This window comes from Accipiter gentilis, chromosome 2, assembly GCF_929443795.1.
Source record: "Accipiter gentilis chromosome 2, bAccGen1.1, whole genome shotgun sequence".
NCBI classification, from domain to species: domain Eukaryota; kingdom Metazoa; phylum Chordata; class Aves; order Accipitriformes; family Accipitridae; genus Astur; species Astur gentilis.
In genome coordinates, this window is record NC_064881.1 from 17,815,085 (window position 1) to 17,841,315 (window position 26,231).

The following is a 26,231-nucleotide window of genomic DNA, read 5'->3' on the forward strand; positions in this document are numbered from 1 at the left end:
CATGTTCAGTTAACAAAATGAGCTGAAATTTAGATAAAGAATAAATAGTCCATGTAACCCCCTAGGCTTTGCATTGTCCCTTAAAGGCAGTCTGCTCAATACAAAATAAATGGATCTTGGCTGTGAAATAAATGATGTTTTCTTGGTGTAATCAGGCTGCATCAAAGGAGAAGCTGCCAGGATTTACAAAACCATTTAATACAAGGAAGGGTTCTGCTGACAGAATTGTGAATGCAAGGCAAAACCACATTTCTTTACTAGTATCGTTGCCACATAATTAAGTTTCAGAAAGTTCATAAGTTAGACTTTGACTCTTACTGGTGTAACATCACATTTATGTGGTATTTCAAGTCACCTTTATGTGAAGATTAGTTATGATTGTGATACAGCAGTATTCAGGAGCTTATAAGCATGTTCAGTGTCTCATTGGGAATAAATAGTCCATTAAGTTCTGTGTTGTTTGCTTGTTAACCTCCCCTGACGCACACATTTTATCAGCATACATCAGAAACTTCTATTGCACCCTGCCATTCCAAGAATTGTCAAGAATTATAAATCTGTAAGTATTTTGTTGTATGTTACTAGCATCAGTTTTGCAACATGGAAAATTACAGGTTTGTTTATCAGCTGGTATGTAATGTCCCAGTGTCATTAACTCCCACTGAGTATCTTTCTACAAATATCTTTACTTGAAATATTACAGAGCCCAGTGCTTATTTATTAACCAACATCTTGTGTAATAAAAATAGAAAATACCATTTTTTCAAAGTAAATGCTTATTTTAAATTAAAACTAAAAAAATTTGAATTGATTAGAAAATTTGTTTCCAGTGGTATGACTCACTTAAAAAACTGACTATTTAAATTTTTATATGAGTTTACCTATGCAGTTTGATTAATTTTTAGTTAGTTCGTTATTAGGTCCAGTTTTGAGAAAGAAGACATCAAAGAGGTTTCTGTATAAATATTTCACAGCTTCTGATAAGAAATGGATGGGTAGGATGTGAGGTGTAACATTTTTGCTGAGGTTAATATTGGGCTCAAACACTAAATACTTAATCATTGCTTTCTTTTTTCTCTCAATATTTAGTAAACCAACCATTTTAGCGGGGGGGGGGGGGGGGGCCGGGGCGGGGGGGTTTACCCCATTTTTAAAGGTGGACGTGCATAGTGATGTTGAATTTATTTTTCTCCATAGAAAGCTATAAAAAGGGAACTGTTCTAGTGACTAGGCTTGAGTGCAGCTGTCTTTTCCTTTTTTGTGTATGTAATTATGATTCTGTGAAGGTGTCAGCAAAATATTGGCTAAGGAGTGCCAGTATGTATGACTTACTTGGACTTTCATAAAAAAACTTTTGTCAATGCCTGTCACAAATGGATACTAAGGAAATAAAGTATTCACAAGGTGAGAAATAAAGTGCTGTCATGGATTAGAAGCTTCCCATGTGGCAAAATGATAATAATGAATAAATACATGGTACTTTATTATTTTAGCAATCCAGTACCAGTGGAGTACCTCTATTAGAATATTATAGTTTAATATATTATTATTATTCTCCACTGGGAGGTGGGTGATAAGTAAGGTGATATTTACAACATTACACAAAAATATCCAAGTTGATCAAGACCAGAAACAAGTGAAGACTTTTCTAAAAATCAACAACATGACAGTAGGTGAATTTTGTGGTTGGGAAATGTCAGGGAACATATGAGAAAGAATGATTTGAACTACAGCTACAATTTTCAGGCTGCTAAATTAACGCGAAAGATTGTGATGAGGTGTTTGCGGGCCCATAACTGTTGTGGACATAAAAGGAGCCAGGTATGTTTGGCCCATGCTATTAGGTCAAAATATAACATTGTCTACACTGCATATCCTGCCTGACTTCTTTCAAGTCTCTTTCAGTTGTCCCCGTGTGTATCCAGTGAGCTATCTTGGTTTGGTATAAAAGCTTTCCATTCTAGTCACCCTGATCTCAGAGTGGACACAGCAGAAGGAAAGGAGATTGGAAAATGTGAGAGGGAAATGACTGGAGACAGACAGAAATTGAAGAGTTTTATATATATCAGTCTGGAGAAGGAATGAAAAAGGGCATGCAAAATCATAAGTGAGTATAAATTGGTTCTTGTTCGACTTCTGACAGATTTGCAGCAGGAGATTGTTGGCTGAAGTTACTGCCACCCTCAGCCTTCTGCCTTGCCCTGCACCTTTAATAGATACGGAAGCCCTCAGGGCAGAGACATCTGATCTGCTTGTAAATCAGCTTGTGAATCACTGTTGTTTTCAGCCCAGTGCATTAAGGAAACCTGTTTCTGCCTAGGAGAGTAGCAATGTCTGTCAGAAGAGAGGAAGGTGGTTTTGGCTGGTAGCAACATCAGGCAGGGTGAGTCTGCCAGAGACCTCATACATTCGATATTTCAAGGACAAAAGCTTATATAACTGTGACTACTGAAATCTGATAAAAAGTGAAATGCTTCTTTTATCCAGTGTGTATTTAACTGGTGGAAACGTTCACAGTAACGTAGTTGCAAAGCCACCAGCTTAGTGTGTTGTAAACCAGTAGCAATACCCCCTGTATACCATTTTTCTCCCTCTTAAGTTTTCACTCCCTGGTTTCCCATGAGGCTAGTTTTCTATGCACTTATATGATTTTATAAGGTGTGCTCATCTGTCTTTGAGTTCTACTCCTAGTAACTTTTAAATCTACTGACAAATTTCTGGCAACAGAATTTGACAGGTCTCTAATATATGAAATTTCTTCCAATTACTTGAAAATTGGTATCTGGATAGAGGACAATCTCATTAGTACCACCCTTGAAGCTTCAGTACAAACTATAGAGGTACTATTGCAGATTGATCAGTATTATGGCTCTGAATCAAACAAAGCATCTGCTGACTTGCTCAAGCAATTTGGGACAAGCTGTTTGAGTTAATGAAGGAGAGGAAAAGAAGGAAGATGGGCAGAATTACTAGGGAGACGATACTATAAGAAATATGGAGGGAAACAGCTGAAATTAACATGAAGGAATTATTGGGATGTAACATAAATCCATAAGAATTCAAGAGTCATTAAGTTTGCTGCTTACTGAATAACTACCTCTACTTTTTTTTCTTTTTGTTTCTTTCCCTAACCAGGCAGAATTTTAATTTTTTATTGTTTGTTGCAAGGTATGTGCTTTTACCATTGAGCATGATATCAAGTGCAACATTGAATTTAAAAATAGTAAGATAAAAGTAATTTCAAATGCTGCAAGCAGTAAATATGACAAACAGTAAATAACATGACAAAATCCAAACTTTGTTACCTGTTCTTATTTAAAAACGCTGCTGCTTGGCCAGCCATTCTTTCCAATAGTGTTTTGCATGTGAAGAGATTCTGAGAGTGTTCTGTTTTATAAAATTAAATTGGAGTGGAATAAATTTTTTCTAATGGTTGTAATTGCTGAAAGCAAAAAAGAGGATGGAGGAAGAATAAAGATGGAGAAGAAAGAACAGGGTGAAGTAAAAGATCATTTATAGCAAAGTAGGAAGGGAACAAATGCTTTTTCAGAAAGGTAACTTTTCTGATACTTGCAATACTCAAAATTGGATTTGGAAAGCCTTGATAAAAATGAGAGGAGAGAGAGATTGAAAACAAAAAATAAATAAAAGCACCTCTAAACAGCTGTTCAGACCACCTACAATTTCAAGTATTCCATTTGTCTACTTTGCTGTCTTAACAAATTACATGAAAGAACTTTCATCACTTAAAATTATGAATACTACAGTAAATGCTGTGACTGCCCTGCAAACAAAGGATAGCTTCAAGCAGTCCAAGTCAGATACCGCTAGCAATGCCAGCTTTTGTAATGTGCATGTAGCAATTTTGAGGAGACCAAGAAGCTCATTAGCCATTGCTGTGCTTCATAGGGTTACTGTGGCACACAATACCTTGAGTTTGCAAGTTCACTCTAGCTTAGACACATCACTGTAGTAACTGCAGTGCACCTGCTGACATCAAAAGTAGTACTACCAGCTTCTTTTCTTGCCTTTTCTTTAATGACCTGGCATTCATGAAGACATGGTTCTTTGTATGAGAATATACTGGCAGTTAGTATTATTATATGTAGGACATTCTGACTATTAATGTAGCAAAGATGAGAAAGAGGCAAAATATAGCAAAAGCTATACTGCAAGAGAAGCGGTGGAGTGGTAGTCTGCGGAGACTGAAAAGAATTCAGGATATGAGAAATTCAAAACCAGGAGAATAGTGAAAAGAGAAATCAGGGGTAATCATCAGTTTATACCACCACACAATAAGAATGCTGGAAAATAAATAAAAAAAACGCTAAAGGAGCATTTCAGTTGAAGGATGTCTGTCTGTTGTCATAAATAGCTATTAGATCCTTTGCATGATTAGTGAGGACTGGAAGGGTGAGGGAGGGGCAAGTACAGTAAGAATACATCCAAATACCAAATCTAAAAAAAAAAAAGTGTGCCTATGGGCAAAGATGAGACAAGAAAGAGGAAAGATGCTAGATTTAAATATAAGCATCTGAGTTATCTTTGAAATTAAATCATTTGAAGTCTATGGAGTTACAGTAAGTATGGGTTGACTTTGAAAGCTGTTATAGGTAATTCTGTATTCTGAGTCCTTTCTTATTATTACACTTAGCATTGTGGATTTTTTCTGTACTCAGAAGGAGCATTGGTTTAAGCTTAATATCTGTTTTTGGAGCAAATTTGTCTTCTAACCATTTGCTTTGGAGCTGTGAAAGTTTGGGCAATTTCTGTGTGTTGTCTCTGTACTTACCTACTACTGCAGTGATCTCAAGATAATACATAAAATATTTTTTGCAGAAAATAAATCCAAAACAAGAGGTGTTAAAATAACTCCTAGAACTCACTTCTAATGTCTACTGAATATTTCCTCAAATTGTAGCCTGCAGGATTTCAGCTTCACATTCCAAGGAAAATAAAACTTATATTTCAAGGGGACTTGCATCAAGGGGACATATTATTGTTATTTTCTCTGAAGATCCTTCCTAGCAGTGGTATCCTCTATTTTAACTTCAATAACCATCCATGACCCTGGTTTAATTTAACTGGTTTTATATCACCAGACACTGAAATGAAAAAATATTAAGCTGTATTTTAAATCATCTCTTCTGATTGCCTGTTAAAAACACTCCATCTCTGAGCAAGAAACCTCAAAGAAGATATCGAAGAGTGAGTCTGATCTGGGCCAAAAATCAACCCAGCAAAAAAGAGGTAATCTTCAGACAGCTGATCTTGGCCCAACTCATTGTGGGCCACAGAAGCACTACTGCTAGCTAGCGTACGGATGGGAAGTGCTAGTCGGCTGAAGTGGGAGACGGACAGGTCTGACTCTTTCAGTGGCAGTGCAGACTTAGTTTAGCTTAAACTGATTGTGAAACTACTCCTTAAATCATCACTATCTTGGAACAATAAACTGCACAGGAAGCGCACTTAAAAAGAGTTAAGTCCTGGCCTCACTGCAATGAAATACGAGTTTGGCCACTGATGCATATAAGCCACGGTTTTGCTTGGAGGGAGTATGATCGTGGGAAGAGAGATGGTGAGTCACCTTTGGAAGAACATATAAAAAGGAGGATGGAAATGGTTAGCAAAATATTGAGATATTGAGCAGCTGAAAAAGAAATGAAAATTTAATAGGATATGTATGGATGGATGTGATGTTAACTGCATAAAGTTTATACATTCCTGGACTGAGAAGCTGGGGTTACAATGGGCCTTTGTGACAGAAGGAGGAGTTTTGAACACAAAAATGTTACATTTATTGGCTTGCTGTTTTCCGCGTAACATTGATGTAGCCCAAGTTTCTTCTCTGTAGAGAAATGGGGTATCTTTGAAGTATACAATAATGAAGGAATAAAATAGAAATGAAAAGAATTACAGTCATTCCATTGTTTTTAATTCTCTTCAGAGAAAGTTTACAGTCCTGGAAATAATTAAATATAAATAAATATGCAAATAATAGGATTTTTCAGTTTTGATTTTTAACCAGATGCAGAGAGACAAATCCAATTGTAGCTTCAAAAAGCTTTCTCTCCTTATTTTATTAAAACCAGAAGTTATAGAGAGATTGTTTTCTTTTCAATAGGATGAGAATAAAAACTAGAAAAGATGTTGTAAATGAAACAATAAGAATACAAAATTATTCTTAAAGGCATAGTTCATAATAAAAAAGTGATAGTCACATATTTGTCCTTTCTAACAAAGGTAAAGAGCATACTTCCTTTTTTCTCTAAAACATTCCTACATTATTGCAGAATGTTTAAATGTTATTGACCTTTAAATTTTCCTATTTTTGAAACTGTAAATGCTGACACTGAAGTACCAAAGTAGTATTCCATATAATTCTTTCTTAGTCTTCCTTCAGGTCTCTTCTGAAGTGAAATTTCAGCTTCAAGTTTGCTCAGAGAAATAAAGTATTGTCCAGTAGACTGGAAAAAGTAACATTTTTATTATATAAATTTTGCATTTATTGTTATTGTTTATTATTATAAACCATTATTTATTGTTTATGTGAAATGCAAATGAAGGATGACTAATGTTGTTCTCACGCATAATCCTTTGCCTAACTCAACTCAACTGAAAACATAGAGCTTCGAGATTTGGAAGATAAGCCATACGTGCCATGTGCACATTTTACAGTTTTTATGTAGAAACATTCCTCTTGTTGCTTGTAGATTTCTGAGCACCTGAAGGCAAATCAACGGGTTTCCTCTGCAAAACACTATAGAGATGGGTGCATGTCCTGCATATGTCTTACAGAGAAGTTACCATTCACTGTGGTAGTTTGCTGTTACAGTATTAAAAAAGTAACTGTAACTGAATATATATTTCCTTCTTCAAACATTGAACTGTCATTCCTAATTAATGGCTGTGAAATTGTTTCCTCTTGCTCATCTGCCACATCTCTACAAGATTACTCCAGCACATCAAAGTCAAATGTTCTTTCTTTATACATGGATTACTCTGCACGTTATTTAGGACACTCAGAAGCTGATTGAATGATTGTCATTTTTACATATACAAAGGAACTTCATGTATCATTTTGTTTCTATTTCTGACTCTCAGTTAGTTAATTAGTGTATATATGACCATAGGCAAATGTGAATTAATGACTGTGGAGAGACAATTCCTCAGAATGTCACAGATTTAATTATTGAATCACTATCACCTAAATGCAGAACTACTCTAAGTAATGTTTGGAATAGAGGAGACTTGGCAAGGTGTCTGACAATAGTTTGCAGGCCTATTTCTCCATTTGGCTATATGGGGAAATGTATCTTTGCAGGGGATTTTATCAAATGTTTTTCGTGCTTACTTGGATGCCCTTAGAGGGAGAGAAAAATCTTTTGACAGATTTGAGTATTTCTGAGAGGAACTAATTTTCCTGCCATTTTTCAGGAAATGGATAGCAACTGGGTTATGTCAGTCACAAATAACTAGGCTGAATTTATCATTGTGTTTTTTTATGAATACTCACATCATGATCTGATAAAAATAATACTTGTTTCGTGAACTTTGCTCTAAAAGTATGTCTAGTTATTCGAGACAGAATATTATTAAGGTCTAGCTGCTGAACAGTAGTTATTTTTTCATCTTTGAATATTGATTGTCTATTGATGTGTTCAAAAGGATTGTTGAAAAGTCTTGAATAATGTATTTGCTTAAGGAATTAGAACTCTTCTGTTAACACTTCCAACTTCTGTAAACATCATATAATACCAGTGCCTTGGGAATTCTGTTTCTGATAACCTGTTCTTTATAATTTGTGTTATATTGATTTGGTTTTATATTGGACATAATTTCTAACTTGTAAATGAGCAATAATTTGGCAATATTTCACATTATACTGAGTCTTCACATAGATAAATATTTCATAAGTAGGTGATACCTGAAACAGAACATTAAAGAGATGGGAGACTTTCACTGGTGTGATGGCAAGTTATGTTAGCTGCTATAGGTATTTACTCAGGGTGCTTATTGAAAGGGTTATGAGAAGGTTTATAAACTAAGCTGCTCAAGTGATAGAGAATAGTAAGAGTTTTTGACAGTTGGGAGAGCTTCTTGCTCAGGACTGTTTTGCGGTGCTCATCTGAAAGGGAACTTAGAGTGTACATAGGTAATTGAAAATGTCATTTGGAAGCTGAAAAAAGTATTCCTGTGGATCTGCTGAAGCATTATCAGATGTTACAAACTGTTTCTTGTGTTTTCGGAAACTGAAGGGGTGTTGCATTTGGAGGAATGCAGTTGAATTGATGTGATGTCATTTTATGGATGGGCAAATGTGTCTGTACATTAGTTTCAGAATAATATTTGTATCCATGATAAAGAAACTGATAAATTACTAAGTTTTGAAAATTTCTTTGAGCACATTGATGACCTCTCTCATTTGCAGTAACTTTCAAAGTAGCTGCAACTTCAGTTTCTCTTTCAACTCTTGGTAGAGCAAGACTCATCCATTAAATCTGCATTAACTTTTAAAAATCTTTATACAGTGATATTATCAGAATTCATTTAATTCATGTACATTACCATATTTCAGGAATTCTAAAACAGATGAAAAAAAGGTGATGAGAAGGTAAGACATTGTGTTGATAGCAAGAAATCTTAACCTGCTTCTCATGTTCAAGCTTATTTACAAGTTCAGTCGTATTAGATTGTATCACCTTGGCATTACTCAGTTAAATAAGAAAAAAACAGAAAGGCAGTGATTGCTTGGCAAATGTAATAATTTTTTTTAAAAAATCCAAAATCATATTTTTAGTGTACTACCACATACTATTAAGAATCATATTTTGGTAATATATTAGGAACGATTTTCTGAATACATATTTTAATACCAGTTTTGAAAAACTTTGATTCTTGAGAGTAGCAAAATTACACTAAGTTTTAAGGTCCTTAAAAGCAGCAGTGGTGAGTTGCAGATGGGGTATCCTTCCATCAATGTCAAAATGATGTCTTGCTTACTTTTGTTTCTGATACTTTGATAAACTTTTGGGTTTTTTTCTTCGGGTGCTTTAGTCCTGTAGAAACATGTTCGTATTCCGAATTGTTAGTGTTGCTGAAATACCTAATGTTTTTACCCCTTAGGGTACAGCTGTGGGAGATGGGCTGAGCCTAACCGAATACGATATATTTCTTTCATTAAGGAAGCTGGTCCTAGTTCCTCCTCTGTTCCTTCATGCAGGGCTATAGGCTCCTGTTGTTTCCTTTAAACTGTTTTTAATGCTTGTTTGACCCGTCAGTGTGCCGATGCAGCTCACTGAGCCAGATGTAGAAGATTCCAGCAATAACATAATATTTTTCCCCTGAATGAGCTCACACCAAGGTCAGATAAGAATCAAGTACTGGTATAACTGGGAAGGGTCGAAAGGGGTAAACGCATGGAAATAAGTGGGACTTTATCACTGGGAACAAGCTACTAGATTACAGAACTGCACCCTTAATGACTGCTGGTTAGCACCTTGGAGTTTGACCTCATTCATCTACCACCTGAGCTAATAGTATTTGAAGGCGAGTGAGCTTTGTTAGTGCACCTGAAGACTGAAAGTCATGAATCACTTGGCCTTTTTGTGTTTACCTTACCTTCCTCTTAGTGCAATGCTACCTGTTTTCTTTTTGCTTGAAATAGATCTCCTCTGATGTATATTGTTGAAGATGTTTTCAGTTTAGACTTGTTAATTTTATTATTTTCTCTGTTCCTCCTGTTAATATGGTTTGTACTGCAAGTTTGACCTTATTTCATTTTTAGATTATCTATCAGTCAAACTGCTAGGAATTTCGTACAGATGGTTCATTTTGAGAAGGAAAATATACTGAATTAGTAATTTGTCTTCTGTGATACTATGTACTCTTTTCTGCCACCTCCTTGCAGGATATGACGATTGTGCTTCCTAAGGTTTTGTGTTTCTTTCATGCTTGTTTTTTCACAACTCTTTGAGGAACATTTTCTATCTGATGTTGAATTGGCTTTCCATTCTAGGATCTCTGCCTCCCTCTCAATGGATAGAATTGCTTTGAATGGTTAGCCTGCAGTTTTTATACTCCACAAAGGATGGCATACAGTGGCCACCAGGGCATGTGGTTCACATTCTGTTCCACTGCTGTGGGCTCCAAAGTTAAACATGTCCACAGGATTTTCGCAGCTCTCGTATTAAAGAGCTGAAACCCAAAAGAGGGAAACTTGCAATATTTTAGATAAATTTTCAGTCTGTGGAGTCAATGGCAAATGCCACTTGAGTTCACTGGAGTCATGATTAAACTTAGTATGTCTTGAGAAGCAGAATTATCAGGTAACCTCTGATTTGTTTACAAGATAGTTTTATAGTTCTGAAATGAGATCTTCTGGAGAAATGTGTGGTTCTAATTCATATCCAGAAGATAAGGTAGTGTTGAGTAAAAGCAAATGTATCTCTATGATGTATAAGAGAGTAGGCATGAGCTAACATTACATGAACTAACATGCTGCAATGCCTGATTTATTGTTTAGGCAATAATCTTGTCCTGCAATATTCAGTGAAAGTGTAGCAACCACATGTATTGTAGGTACCACTGGATTATTTTCCATTTCAGCCAGCTCTGTCTTGTACTGCAGTACGCTTGTGCAAGCATTGTTGCAAAACCAAAAACCTAATTTTCTTGTACCCAAACCAAAAGCATGAGCAGACATAACCTGATAGTGCACTGAACTGGTAGGTTACACAAAACAATCTAACAGAATAAGCGGCACATATACAACACCTGCAACTACACAGGTTTTTCAGTAACCAAAAGTTTCTTTAAAAAGCATTTAGTTCTCTTCAGTAAAACAATTATTGGAGAACTCTGGTTTATTTGGAACTTTATTACCTGACTAAGCTATTGGGTGTGTGGGATGGTTTTGACATACCTGCTAGTTTATCTGCTTGACCCAGCTGGAGAGATAAAATTATATTTAAAAATTTTGTTCTACCCTCTCTCAAAAGACATCGGTGGTATGAATTTAATCAATGAGTGAGGAAGAGCATGTACTGTCAGCTGTGATGCCATTGGTATGCTGATGGTATCCAGCTCAGTGTCTGCTTCTCTGAGTGTAGACAGTGCAGTCTTCCAGATGTCCCAGTGTCTGGCCAAAATAGGGGTAGTGATACAAAACAGATGGTATCGTCTCAGGACAAAGCAGAGTTGATGCAAGCTGATAAAGGGATGGAACTGGAAGAAACAGCAGAGCTTCAGTTGTTGGGTGCCATCTTCCACACTCCTCCTTATCTTTGATTCAGAGTTAGCAGAGGTGTCGTGGTTTAACCCCAGCCAGCAACTACGCACCATGCAGCCGCTCGCTCACTTGTCCCCTGCCCCCAGTGGGATGGGGGAGAAAATCTGGAAAAGAAGTAAAACTCGTGGGTTGAGATAGGAACGGTTTAATAGAACAGAAAAGAAGAAACTAATAACGATAACACTAATGAAAAGACAATAGTAATAATAAAAGGATTGGAATATACAAGTGATGCACAATGCAGTTGCTCACCACCTGCCAATCGACACTCAGTTAGTCCCTGAGCAGCAATCCCCCCCCCCCCCCATTTCCCCCTGTTTATGTACTAGATGTGACGTTACATGGTATGGAATACGCCGTTGGCCACTTTGGGTCAGCTGCCCTGGCTGTGTCCCCTTTCAATTTCTTGCGCCCCTCCAGCCTTCTTGCTGGCTGGGCTTGAGAAGCTGAAAAATCCTTGACTTTAGACTAAACATTACTTAGCAACAACTGAAAACACCAGTGTTATCAGCATTCTTCTCATACCTAGCTTAAAAACACAGCACTGTACCAGCTACTAGGAAGACAATTAACCCTATCCCAGCTGAAACCAGGACAAGAGGTAACAAAGAGGGCAGTTGTCCCTTTGCAGTTAGGCAGAAGACCAGTTAACAAAGATCCACAGTTTGCTTCTTCTAGTTTATTACCTAAGAGTTTTGGTGATTATCATGGAATTACTGATATGTTACTGTCTCAGTCAAGACTTTAATGCACCTAGAGCTTAATATGAACTTTCACATACAACATGCTAAGTATCTTTTGCTAAATGTGCCTATGCATGCAGAGAGTTTAGAGATTTCTTCGCTTTCTCTCTGCCTGCCCAAGCCATCCAGTCTGAGATCACTCACATATAAGTCCCTAAATTAAATCGAACCTTGCTAACACAAGAGCTTGGTCTGCAGCCAGGTTCATTTGGTTATAGTGCTTGACTGAAAAGCACTTTTTAAAAATGGGAGATGTGCTAGTTTCTTGGTAGGAGATTTAAGCCGTACAAGCATCTTGTTTCTTACTTAGTGCATTTCTCTCTTCATGAAGAAGATTCTCTGAAGAACAAGTAAGGTGTTTGACTACATTTGGAATTTGATCATTTTAATTTAAAAAAAAAAAAAAAAAAAAAAAAAAAGAAGAAGTTGGGGAAAGAGAGACATTTCCACTGTAGGAATACTTGATTTAGATAGGTTTATGGGAAAGAACATACAGATGCTCTAGTAACTGGCACTCCAGAAATGCTTGTACTAATTTTCAAAAGCAAGCTGTTGGAAGGTTCAGTGTTACTGGAAATGTTTGTAGTTTTTATACTTTGCCTCAACTTTCATTTCAGTAAAAGGTGTATGAATTTCCACTGGCCTCTTGATAAGCCAGCCAAGCTTAATCCTGCCAAGGGGCTGGTAGAGTAAATTAGGTGGATGCAAAGTAATATGAATGTGGCCCTCAGTGCAAAAATTGATTCATACAAAGCTAAACAGTTTAATATCTTCTCTGACTGGCTGAAAATTCAATGTAGTTGCTTTATGTTTAGTGAAGTATACTACTGAATTAATGAATTATTATTAATCTTAGATCACTTTTATAAAACTTCAGATAAACGGCATGTAAATTATCGGTTTAAGTCAAAATAGATTTAATAAAGAAAAACGTAAGTGACAATGTAATGTGAAATTCAGTATTTTGGATATATATTGTAAGGAACATCTGTACTACGTTAACCAAATACACTTGAAAAATATTATGGCTGGCTCCTCTTGTTAGAAAATAAAAAACCATACTGAAATTAAAAACAAAATGAAACCTCTTAAAAATACATTCCTTTCTAGTGCTTTGATATTTTTGATATGATTGAAAAAAAGCTTACTGCTTTAAACACGGCTTATTCTATTATTATGACAAAGCTGTTTTGGTGGTTTGCTTTAAGAAAGCAGAGTTGGACTGAGGTCTGAATTGCATATTCAAATAAATACAGTGGTTCCTTAAATAAATGACATCAGAATTGGAGCTGATTAGAAATATTGATCAAAATTTGCATTTAATTTTAAAAGTTTTTTTACTTAAAGGTAAAGTGCAAAAAAGAAAAGTTTGCCAAGGGAAAACATTAAAATACATTTCTTTAGATGCCTTCTGAAATCCAGAATTTCTGGTTGTTATGTGGATTTTCTCATGACCTTTTTGTGCTTCTATATTTTTATTATAGTGCAAGTACTTTTGTATAATTATGGCAGTTGCACTAATGCATTATAGAATGTGATGTAACAAGTGAAAGATTCTAAATTTTTTTTTGAAATGTAAAAGTAATTAATGTGCTCAAATCAATAGTAGATTCCTGCTATTATAAAAATAAAGTGTTTGAAATAATTCTTTAGTACCGAATGAAACTACCTAGTTGATAGTTTAAACCAACGTGTTTGAAATTACTATTGGCATGCAGCAACGGTGGTTATATAATCAGTTATTGTTGCTGAACTAGTGGGTGAGCAGTGGTTATTTGGTGATATTAGATCATTTGTCGTAGGATTACCAGTAGGGAATGATAAGAAGGCATGATGCCAGTTATTTTCAACTGTGGTTATGGACTTCCTCAGTTAAATAAAATGAGACTATAATGTTCCATTCAGGTCAGTAGTTTGTCCAGTTGGGATATCCAAGACTTGTTTTATAAACTTCATCTCCCTGATTTGAAGCAAGGATCTGAAGCCCAGGCACTGCATCTTAGAGACACTCTTATCCCCTAAGTCAGTGCTCCATCAGTCTTGCCTGCAAGTAATTTGTTTTCTGTCGTAAACAAATATCGCACCTAGTGGAAAAAGGGAGAATAAGCAGGAGCCCTGTGGGCCATTGCTTAGTGTAGTTGCCTAAGTTACTGAAGTGTGCTCTAATGAAACTAGAACATCTTCATCAGAAAAGGCTACTTCCTATGTTAATTCCGGTCCCAGCTTAAAATAGGAAGATGGAGAAACTGAAGACAGATTCCTCTCACTCTTGCTGACTAAAAGTGAGAACTCTAATCAATGATTCATTGTATGTTTCAGTACCTGTGTACAATGCTGCTTTCTGTACTCCCATGTTGGTTTTGTGGTTTTGATTGTGGGATGGGATTCTGCTAGATTGGCTCTGACAAATCATACAGGTAGAAGTGGATAAGCAAACTCAAGGACTTAGCAGCATTATGTTTCAACTGGTTTTCGGTGGATCCGTCAGTGGAAGCACAAACATTAGGGAATTCATTGTCAACTTGAGACACTTATAAAGTGTCTTCAGAACATTGGGTTCAGGAATCTAAAATGTCTCTAAGGAGTGCAAGTCTCTTGATGGATTTACTTAGGATATTTGCATCAACAGTCTATGGCATGGGTCTGAACTGGGCCAAATTTCGATATTTGAAGATGTTAATAGGAAGAAATATTAGAACATATGCACCAGACTAACAGGATTGTCTACTCCATGACATCAAAGTCATAGATGAATAAGAGGGAACAAAGTGAGATGTCCTGTAGCTAGTGTATTGCAGAAGATAACTCTAGTTTTGCTTCTGTTGAACTTAATGATTAAACATCATTTTCAGGAGGGGAGCATCAAGTGTTCTAGATCAATGGTCGTCTTTGTCTGGAAGCTTAATTCCTGCTTGTCCCAACAGTTCTTTCAGAATTAAGGTGGGATTTTTATTGGGCTCTCTTGGTATTGGTAAGAAAATTTATCTAAATTAGAGAGGATCGGTTAATGTAATAAGAAACACATAAGTATGACATAAAAAGCAGCATAAAATCCCGGAACACAAGCAGAACTGCTATCGGCAAGTAGGGTTTTCTTGGTTTGTTTTTTTGGGTTGATTTTTTGGGTTGGGGGGGGGGGGAGTTGGTTGGTTGGTTGTGGGTTTTTTTAATGAGAGTAGTAGAGCGTATTAAGAGTCTGTGCTTCAGTCAGCAATCCTTGACAAGTCAATGCTATATACATGGAATACATCAATGTCTATCACGATGCAAGAACACTGCCCTGAGAAATTCATTGCTTCAGAGAAAGAGGCATTATATTACTGGTGGTGCATCAGAATTGACTGGTGGCCTGCAAGAATATAAATCAGAATTCATTACCTGAATTTTTTACGCTCACATGAAAACATTTAGTGCTTTTCTTAGCATTAGACTGAACAGATATTGAGGTGTCATAACCTCCCTAAAAATGAACCAGGACTTTTTCCAGCTTTGCACCCTATACTTCTTGAATTAGTCCTGGGAAATTATTACATGTTTTGTAATGGAGGAAGGAGACAAAAGTGACTGGATCATATCAAACAATGTAGCACATAACCTGATTATGTGAGCCTTTTGTGCAACTGAACTTTCACTGCATTTAATAGGAGTTTTGCGTAAAAAGAGCTCTGTCCTTCAAGTGAATGGTGTGCAAGTCTTGTAGATGTTTGTAAGATGATTCCATACCCTGTCATCCCAAGACATTAAGCAATCTTGCAGTTTCTAGAATACTTGGCATTAGTGCCCCTTTCCCTCTCCCCAGCCCTTCCTCCCCCCAAAAAAGGAAGTAAATAATTACAAACAACATCCTATTTAAAAATATTACCTTGTTACTGGGCTATGTTCTTGTTTAGCTGAAATAGATACCCTTTTTCCCCTTCCCTTTTTGATCAAACTTGGCTATAAAAAAAAACACAAAGAATTTAGCTTAGTGTGGCATTATTAATATAGAAAACATCTGGTTCTGTGCTATGCTATATTACATCTGTGATCTTTATCTCACTTCTAAGTATTTTCGTGTATTGTTGTTATGGCAATGCATGAAGATTGCAGCTGTATGAGTTTATTTTGGTGAAATGCTTATTTGAGAAAAATGTAAGGGTTTTTTGTTTGTTTTGGAGGTAGGTTTTTTTTACTACACAGAACATACTTAATGGAAATTGCGATAGGATCAAGGTGGGGTCTAGACACACCCTATTCATGTAGAGCATAGCAGAGAATTAACATTAAATCAAAGAAATACAGTGCACAGTCATGCATTAAAATAACAAAGTTTATTAGCACAAGTGAGATTGTTTCATTTACGTGAACTTCCGGCTTATCACTGTACAAAGACAGGTAACAATTTTCTAGGGATTTGAGAAGTTTCACAGTATTCTTGTCTTCCATCACATAAGCAGTCATCAACTTGGCTTTTCTTTCTCTCTTTTCTCAGTGAATTACCTCATTGCTGCTCAATAAAATCACTGAACCGCTCAGCTGTATCATCACTAGTCGGTCTAGCAAAGAAAACAAAGAAAGAGAAAAGATTCAGTGGTCCAGACCCTGTAGCAGAATTGACTTCTCAATGAAATCCTTTTTTGCTAAGACTGATTCTTTCCGATGTTACATAGAAACATCTGAACCTTTGGAAACCTTTTTTTTTATTCTTAAAATGCATTATTGCACTCATTGTTTGTATTTATTTTAATAACATCTTTATTTATGAACAGATATTCTTCTGCAAAACATGCATCAATTGTTGAACAATATATATACACACACAGAGAGAATTTAGTATTAAAATTACTGTGTGATTTATTGTTGGTTTGGATTTTTTTTCTTTTTAATTAAGGGCCTTGAGTAATGAATGTGGTCAATCAGGAAGATTGCCAGATGGCATGTGAACTTGCTCACAACTCAAAAATTCTTATCCGAAGTTATGGGTATTGGGAACCAGGCAGCTTCTCAAAGCCCAGTTGCTTTAGTGAGAAGAAAGGGCAATATCTGCACTGTAAATTTGAGGCGTCCAGGAGAAACCGAAATCATTCAATACTGAGGCAGAATTGCAGTAATCCAAGTTAAATCAAAAGCTGCAGTTATTCTTCAGCTTTGGTAGATGGGGTTATACTTCTCTGTCTAGCTGGAATATTAACAGCTTTTTGTAGCTTGCCATGGACAATTTCTGTCCAATGCTGAATTAGATCAATGAAAATTCCTTGAGAAAATTTAACAATTGTATATGATGTAGTTGGTGGGCTTTTTTAATATCTGCATTGTAGCAAGCACATTACTGCTATTGGTCTAACAGCATGTGACAATAAATCAATACTGCATAATATTCTGCCTGCTTGTCTGTTAGCTACAACTATAGGCGCCTCTGAAATCCACATTTTGTGCACAAAGTTTCGCTTAGTTTTCTCTTGAGAGAAAAATGTTGGTAGTTGACTAAAAATGAAAGAAGACATGTTTTTGATACACAGATTCAAATATAAAAAGTATGATAGAGGGCAGCCTATGTCATCACTGTATTTGAACAGTCTTAGTTGTCAGAGAGCCAAAAGTTAATCAAGCAGAGAACAGTTGAAAACCTCATTTAAAGAAATCACATCTGTTTAGGGGAAAAAAAACCTGAGGCATATGCTTCAATTTCATTTAAACTGTAATCCATCCAGTGGTTTACATCGGTTAAAAAAATACGGAACTTTTCACACCTCTTTAAAGCACAATTAAACTATATTTAATACATAATGTGTTCCAAATATGTAATACCTTTTCTGAAATGACTCAGAGATGATTGATTTCATGATTCTTTATCATACAGCCTTCCAAGTCCTTTGAATTAATTTGTGTATTAACCATAGATGAAATTTAAAGGAAAAGGTGTGGAAATTGTGTAAATAGATGCCAGAAGCTTCAGTGGAACTGTCAATTTATACCACCAAGCCAACAAATTTTGGGAGGGAGGAGACTTTTCTCAAGCAGTAAAACAAAACCTTACAGATAAGAAAATCTAGTTCAAGGACTTCAGTCACAAAAGTTTCATATAAGTTTAGCCTTGCTGTTCTTGGATGTTTCTTATTAAATTGGGTGTCTCCCCAAAAGACTGTTGTTAGCATGGCATAATCCTGACAATCTGACCATACTGCCCAAAGTTTGAAGCACAGTGGTAAGAGTACTGTATATGAATCATGGAGGACACCCAGAAGTATTTCAGGTAATGAATCAGGGCGTTCTCACTCTTTCATGTATGAAGAGGAGCCTAGTACTCCACTGTGTGTCTATAATGACTACTTGTGTATTTTAAATTCTAGCTGAACATGGCCTCTTCTGATTTTAAAGTTCTCTGTGACTTTTCCCCATCTGATGTTGGGATTTAAAGTCTGCCTTTATGCACTTTCTGCTCCACTCAGATCCTTTAACATCAGGTTTCTTTAGTAAACATAAATATATGAGAATACATGTGTATACATTATCTGAAAGACATTTTAATTAGATGATCACATAATGTATACCATAAGCCACATGCATCAATTGATACATAGAATGGTTGGTGCTCATTTAATAGCAGCTAGGTAGTGTTTTGCTTGTTTACCTTTCAGCTAGAACCTAACCAAACTATAAATAACTGGAAATTGGGTTTTATGGATACATTAGGTATACAGAACTTGCCTATTTTATGTTAGCAAAAAATATACAGATTATTCCCAAAGGATGTCCTGACTGTAAACCAAGAAAATTCATTGACAGTCTAACTGAACTACCCTATTCCAGTGTGGTCTTGGGCAAAAAATTCTCTGAGATCCCCAGCTGTCTTCCTGCAAAATGGGAATGATTTTGCAGTAGTAGAAAATCCAGTTGTTATTATTAGGAGTTGCCCAAATATTACAGCAATATGGTGGGTGTAAGTATGCACATCATGGTCTCTTTCAATGTGATATATTGTATCCATTTCACATTTTCTGGGTCTAACAGAGCACTTTTATTTTAGGAATATTTTTTCATCGCTAAGTGAATAGATGATGGAAGAAATCAGAGGAGGAGCATACACGCAAAAAATGAATTTTCTGTTTGATATGCCCTATGTCAAATGGAGCTGTTGGACAGCATCTCTTGATGACAAGCTTTTTATAAATGAATCAGAGAAATAAAGATTGAAAAAATATGCAGTACTGTTTGAAGTGGAAATGATACTGAATACTTTTCAAGGAACCCTTTGTAATACAGTGATAATATATATAAATAAAAATCTTCTCAAATGTTTTTTCCTATTATTATACAAGTAACTGTGTGTTTTCATCCTGATTTTTTGAGTTGTTCTATTCTTTATTGATTCTACAGGTGAAGCACCTTTATTGCTACAAAATTTAATCGTGTGTTCATCCAGTCATTCTGTCTTGTTGCAGAGGATCTTGATGATCTAAGAATGGAAGGAGTAACAAGTGTGATGTCTTCTGGGAGCAAATTCAATCAAACTCGAAGTGCTTATACGTCTGAGCCTCAAGCAAAGGTCACATTGAATATCTGTGCAAGATGTGCCAGGTAAAAAACAAAACAAAACCAGATCATGCTAACCAATACATTCTTTTCCCCAGGTTTTCAGCTATGTGTTGTGCTTATGGGCCTGGTGATGACCTCTCCTGTGCTACAGAAAAAATAATTACTGAGCTACTGGCTACCCTATGACCTCTGGCATTTGGGTTGTGCAACTTATGTTTATGCTTGATATGTCGCATCAACAATGAATCAAAGAACATAGTTAGTCTTAGGCCTTACTTCACAGCTTGAAACTATTTTAAGCCTTTCTGTATCTGAATTTCATTAGTTACTTGAGCTTCTGTGGTTTTTCAGGGGATGAATCAGGGAATTTAAAGGTTCAAATCCAATTTGAAAAGCACCTGTATAAATGGAGATTTAGTTGCACAGGTGCAGTTCAGGATTTCAAATAGTTGCTTCTTAGCACTTTATAATCTCATCCTGTTTCACCTCTGAGAAACAATTTAATCAAGTTGAACCCCCTTTTATTTTGACAGCTGGAAATAATTCTTGCATTTACAGTATGAGGGCCAAATAAACAGGTTGCTATTCCTGTAGCCAAGTCAACTTGAGAATGCAACACTAACAGAAACCCCTTAAATTTCCTAGATGCATTCTTCTATGTAGACAAAAGCTCATTTGGAGAAAGGATTTAAGCCTGTTTAAATGACAAAACTAGCCTTCTCACCCTTCTGTTAATGGTTCAGATTAGCAAGAACAATACAGAGGCATGCCAATTTTATCTGCCTGCCTTTGCCAATGGCTGCTCTATTGTGTAGTTTGAGAGGGGATTAGCCGCTTGTAAATAAAAAGCAACCTGTGGTGAAATTAAGTCAAAAGTTTGGCCATATGCCACCCTACGTTTCTACTTTTTTTTCCCATTTTGCTTGTAAATTACTAGTTTTAAAAGGCACTTATGTAGGAAGAGGGGCTTCAAAACAGTTTGTGATGCTCTGGGAGCATATCTACAGGCATACCAAATCACTCGTGCAATAGCATCTCCTTAGCAGGGTTGTGGAGCCTCAGGGAACTTCAGCTCACAGTACTGTCAGAGCAGAAGTGACTGGACAGCCTTGTAATTCTAGAGAATTTTGCTGTCAGCGGTCTGGCCTTGTGCTTTAAGAAAAGAGCAAACACACTAGTCATGGGATTCTTCCCAATTCACTGGAAACAAATTGCTTATGTTGTAGAATGTTTCCAAACAACTAGCTACATGAAAATGTGGCACCTTTTTTCAACTGGCATCGGTTGTCCATGAATTAACAAGTAGAAAGGTAGGGAAAAATAGAAATGCTAAGTTGTCTACATGGTCTTTTTAAATTTACATAAAATCTTGTATGGATTACTATGAAGGTTAATTAAATTTTAAATTCCCTAAAGTAGCCGCTAACAGCAGGTGCCAAGATACTATATATTCTCTCAATCCTGCACACCAGGGAACAAAGGGCTCAGATCTTGAGCCAAACCTAGCAACCTTGGCTATTGCTATTGTCCTTTAACTAGCTGTAGTATATGACTCTGCAGTCTAAACTATGATTTGTGAGAGAAAGATCTCATAAAATGCCCTTTTGTCACTTCACTTATCAGAGAATGCAAAGCAGTGCTTTATTTCGCCTATACACCTTAATTTCATTCCCTACCCTGTTGAATGAAGTCAGCGAGCAACTGCATGATACATACTTGACTGTGGTTCTTTTCACTCTTGTTGCAGTTTAGGAGTTTCTTTACACTTTGGAGGAATCAAGAAAATATAGCATCTCATCAGTAGCAAGGGAAGTCAAAAGAGAGAAATGGGTATTGCTGTTGTATTCAGTAGTGATGAAACTAGCATTTATTCTTCAAGATGATGAAGTCTATCTATTCTTTCGAAGTGTTCCTTCCTTCTTACTGAGTCTGAGGACAATTTTCCACTCTTACTTCAAGAGAGAGTTATTAGTGCAGTTAGCTCTCTCTTTCGATACCTCCACAGCAGATTTGTCCAGTGCTGCCTTGTAGCAGCTGAAGTAGTGGGTACAGAGAGTTGCATGAAGCAAGTGGCTTCAAGGACACAAAGATAGGTGTTTTTCCTGTTTGATTCCAAGAGCAATTCAATTTTCTGTTACTCGGTGATACAGCCATTGAAAATACCGTGCTATAAAATCACAGCCTGAGTCATCTCTATGAAAGTTTCTCAGTGCTGGCATTTATCTCCATTGGTATGACAAAGCCTAGTATTTATTGTAAGGTCATAATACAAAACCTATTAGTATATTTATTTATTTTAGAAATGATTTTTTTTTTTCATATTCTCTTCTCTAAGTAGTGTTGTGTGCTGTATAGTTTAGATAGAAATACTATGGGATTTGATTGTAGGCACATTTGAATACAGTTGAAAAACAAGTCAGTGTAAGTTGCTGTTATGCATACTTTTGTTTACAATTAAACAGGTGTCTTTCCTCTTAATTTTATCCATTTTTTTTTGATTGTATAAAGTGATTTCCAATGAATGGAGCTATTAATGGCAGTAGGTGTTCTGCAGATAATAGGGCTTGTCAAATCAGATTACCAAATCAGGTGTGCTGAAGGTATTTTAGCTCTCTGTAGGAGGAATATGACTTTTTACTTGAAATTTGATTGGCAGCGTTCCAAACGTTAGGAAACATGCTTCTTGTCTCAGATGAAAAGTTTAATTTTACTCTTGCATTTGCATAATCTAGTTCTTTCACCTTGCTGTGTTTTTTTTTTTAATGCTCCGCTCTGATTACTCTCCAGTCAATTTACCTTCTATGATGCCTCCTCCAGAAGGTTTCTCGCTTCCGTGGAGATGTTGGGGCTTTTCTGAGAGGGATTTATTTAAACATTTAAAGGAGTTCCTCAGTACTAGCTTTAATGTAATTTGGCTTAAATTTTTGGGTCTCACTTGGAAAGGACAAATAGTCTTATCAAAGCTCCACCCTCCTTCTTCATTAAAATCATGTGTAATTTTTTAGACCCTTCTGCTACTAGGATTACATTTTCTTGCCCTACATCATTAGAACTCCCTCGTTATTTGAGAATTAGAGAGAACAGGTCTATGGTTCTGTGTAGGTTACTTTAGCCTGAGAGGAGTGCTGGTTTAAGTCTGTATGCCCACTGAGAGCACCTGCAGTAGGGTACAGTGCAGCGATATGTCTTATCTCTTCTGTGGCTTCTATAGCTTCCTACAAATGGGCTAAGCATGGGAGTACAGCGACCTGTGAGATGAATGGGCTAAACCGTTTCCCCCATGCTGACATATTTGTCATTGGACTTCATTTAACTCCAGTTTAGCTCCTTCCCTTTGTACCACTCAAATATATGAGAAAACCAGGACCCAAATTCTAGAATGTAGTAACAGGAGGACAATACTAGCAGCTTCTGGTTCCCTCTTTCTCTGTCAGTACAACCTTATTCCTTTGCTAGTAACTGGCATTTAGTTCAAGCTAGTATCAAATGTCCCGTGTAGCTGGTTTTCTGGGACATTCACTAGGCTGTTACACTGCACAGTAATAGTTCTTCCCTTTGAACTCCCCTATTCTATTTCTGATGCAGTACTTAACACAGTGTCAGAGGAAGATCTTAAAAAAAAAAAGCGCCAAGTGGGAGTGACTATAGTTAGACATAAAAATCTACTTTGTTACAAGGCAAATTAAATCCAGTTTATATTGTGGGGAAAACCTGCAATGCTGTTGAGGCACTGCATTTGGCAAAACATTCTCCCTTGCCTTAAGTCTCTTAGACAAAAGTAAGAGCTTTTTCATGAATCATAAGAAATGAGACTGAGAATGGACAGAATTTAAACTAGAATAAAACCCCCAACCTTTTAAGGTTTTGTTTTGTTTTTTGTTTTTTTTTTAGAAACTGGTATGTAACCTTCGATGCTGATAATTTCACCAATCATCTTCAAATAATAGATAGATAGAGTTATCACAGCCCAGGTCAGTAATTTTAATAAAAGGTAAAGTTCCTTACCCAGACATCTAGGAGGTAAAGATGTGGGACGGGGGATTCTTTCAAGCTGTCACACCAAGTTAGTTTTTACAGCTTATGATTAAAAAAACAAAAAAAAAATCCCCCCCCAAACCAATCACCCTCCCCCCCCCTCCCCCCAAAAAAAGTAAAACACAGAGAATGAAAAAGAGAAATAAAAGGAGGGGGTTAATTCTCTTGGAGGATAAAATGGTTAGTAGACTGGGATATAGCTGTAAGAAACAGAGAGCTTACTGTTTTCTGTATAGATGTTTCACACACGATGAGCGAAATGCAGATGGATAACAGCTTTAAGAGGGTTTTCAAATGGGAAAGTAGCTACAGAACAATGTTATTCCCATAGTTGCTCTTGGAGTACAGTGAAAGTTAAGCAGCATATTAAGTCATCTAAATAAAGGGGTGACATCATTCACAAGGTGGAACAAAACAAGGTTTATAGATACAGAAAAAAAGACTACAAAACCCCCTGTATTTGGAAGGTTTGCTTTTTGCTATTTAGTCCAGAAAATTAGCAAAGACACTTTTAGTACAACTGATCTGGATTTAGATCGTTTGAGCAAAATTATTATAATAAAAATTCCTTCTTCATCTAAGGGCACAACTAGTGTGACTGACTTAGAGAATAGACTGACTCATTCTATAACACAATTTCATGAATCCTTTCTCACATACAGGCAAAACAAATGAATTTCAGGTTTGGCCGATGAATCGTAAGACACCCTTGCACATAAGCAAAACTCATATGGGTTAAATAAAGATGTAAATGACAATTTGTAAAAGCCAAACAACAGTTCCATATTTTCTCATGTATTGTGACTTGCACACTGAGCATTTTGCAAGAATTTAATCATGCATAAGGTATAAGATAATATTAATGTACTATTGAATGAATTTTAGATAGTTTTCTTTTTTGTTGTTGTTTTTTTGTAGGGACCACCCATTAGCCTTGTATGCCCACTGCCATGCTCAAAAGTTAAATCTTGTTCTTGTGGAGTCTTGCCAATGCATTCCTAGAAGTAAGAAGCTTTTTGTTTTTAATAGCGCAAGGGCTGCATTCATTCTTCTTAAAATCAATAGAATACAAAAAAGGGGTTGCATGTGATTAAAAAAGAAATGGGATTATAGAAAACATACTGTGCCACAAGCTTGAAGGCTTCTGAACAAGAATGTTGGGAAGGAGCACTAGTCGCATACAAATGTAGGTTTGAGATGCAATATTTTAGTTAATATTTTAAGATTAGCTAGAGCAAAAGCACAATGTCCTAAGGCCTTTTAACATATTAGAGGAATCAAATATATAGGTGTAAACAAAGTACATCTGTACATTAAAAAAGTAAATGTGGGTTTTCTAACCATCACCATTGGGATGTGGATTATAGTTCAAGTGTAGTAATTTGTGTGCTTGAGCTGCCAATGTAAAATAAATAAGATGCTCTTTGCATACTACCATTTATAGATCCTCCAAAACTTGGTTTGGAAAAAATACTCAAAAGTTCTCATGTCAATTTGCCTTGCCTGTGTAATCTTCATTGTTGCCCTGGTCATAATCTGTATCTGACTCCTTTAAGATGTCTTGTCCTCCAAACAATCTTCAAGTTAGCTTGCTTATTTACCAAGACCAATTAACTTTTCTTTAAATATCCACCATTTCCATGTGTACTTGGGACATAATCATACAAACTATATGGTATTATGTGAAATTTAAGAATCACATGTAGGTTCTCTGACAGAGACCACTGGACTTCAAGCAGATCTTCATGACATAGAGCCATGAGGACCATGAATGTGTGTGGGAGGAGACAAGAGAACTGAAGGATGTAATTTGTCATAAATTGCAGAATAATGGAGGAAAGAATGGAACTGTTGTCTGAATTGGCCATGATGTATCTCTGTAGAAAAGAACAGGAACTAATTGGTTGGGGAATTCTCTGGTGTTAATCTAGTTTTGGCCAGTTTATGTTCTTACAGAGTAAGAGTTTGTATGGAGATGCTTTATCTGAGTATCACAAAGCTATAACAATACTAATGAGACTTGAGGTCATTAAGAAGCATTTGGTGGAAAAATTGATAATGAGCTGTGCAGAAAATAGTGTCTGAAGCTTGACAAGTGGATCTCATTTAACTATCAAAAGCAGAAAAGCTGATGACTGTAAATAGAGAAAAACTGCTGTTAAACAAGCCATGTTACTGTATGTACTGTCCGCAGACAACACTACTGAAACTTCAGACAACAAAGAGAAAAATAAAATTAATTACCCCTGTGAGGAAGATCATAAATACTGACAAAAGACCACATTTAAAAAGCAGTTAAAGATGATGAGCTCCTGGAAGATTTTCTCAAGTGAAGGAAGGAAGCCTACTGAGCTTCCTCAACTTCAGCTGTGCACTAGATCCCTTCTTTATTGTTTATGGCTAGTCTGCTGTCATTGTCATTGTGTTCCCTGCACAGAAACCATTGGGATGGCTGACTTGTCTCTTGAAACAGGATGGGTTCTCCTATCTTGCCCAGGCACGTAATCCCAGACTAACTCCACAGCTGGGGATGGGAAGGTTTCAGGGAATGGGTGCTGTATCATGCAACATTGGGTTAGAGTCTGATCAGGTAGGGTGAAGAAGAGGGGCAACCTCTGACATCCCATATAGATGCCATAGATCCTGAA

At 36.4% G+C, this 26,231-nt stretch overlaps 1 protein-coding gene across 1 annotated transcript in view; it reads left to right on the forward strand.

Moving 5' to 3' along the window:
• The window catches only part of C2H8orf34 (chromosome 2 C8orf34 homolog), a 176,947-nt gene that overhangs the window by 97,571 nt on the left and 53,145 nt on the right, over nt 1–26,231 (forward strand). Inside the window, exon 8 of the mRNA XM_049828656.1 lies at nt 19,455–19,590. Within this exon, the coding sequence (XP_049684613.1) occupies nt 19,455–19,590 (136 nt within the window). The remainder of the gene's footprint in view (nt 1–19,454; nt 19,591–26,231) is intronic.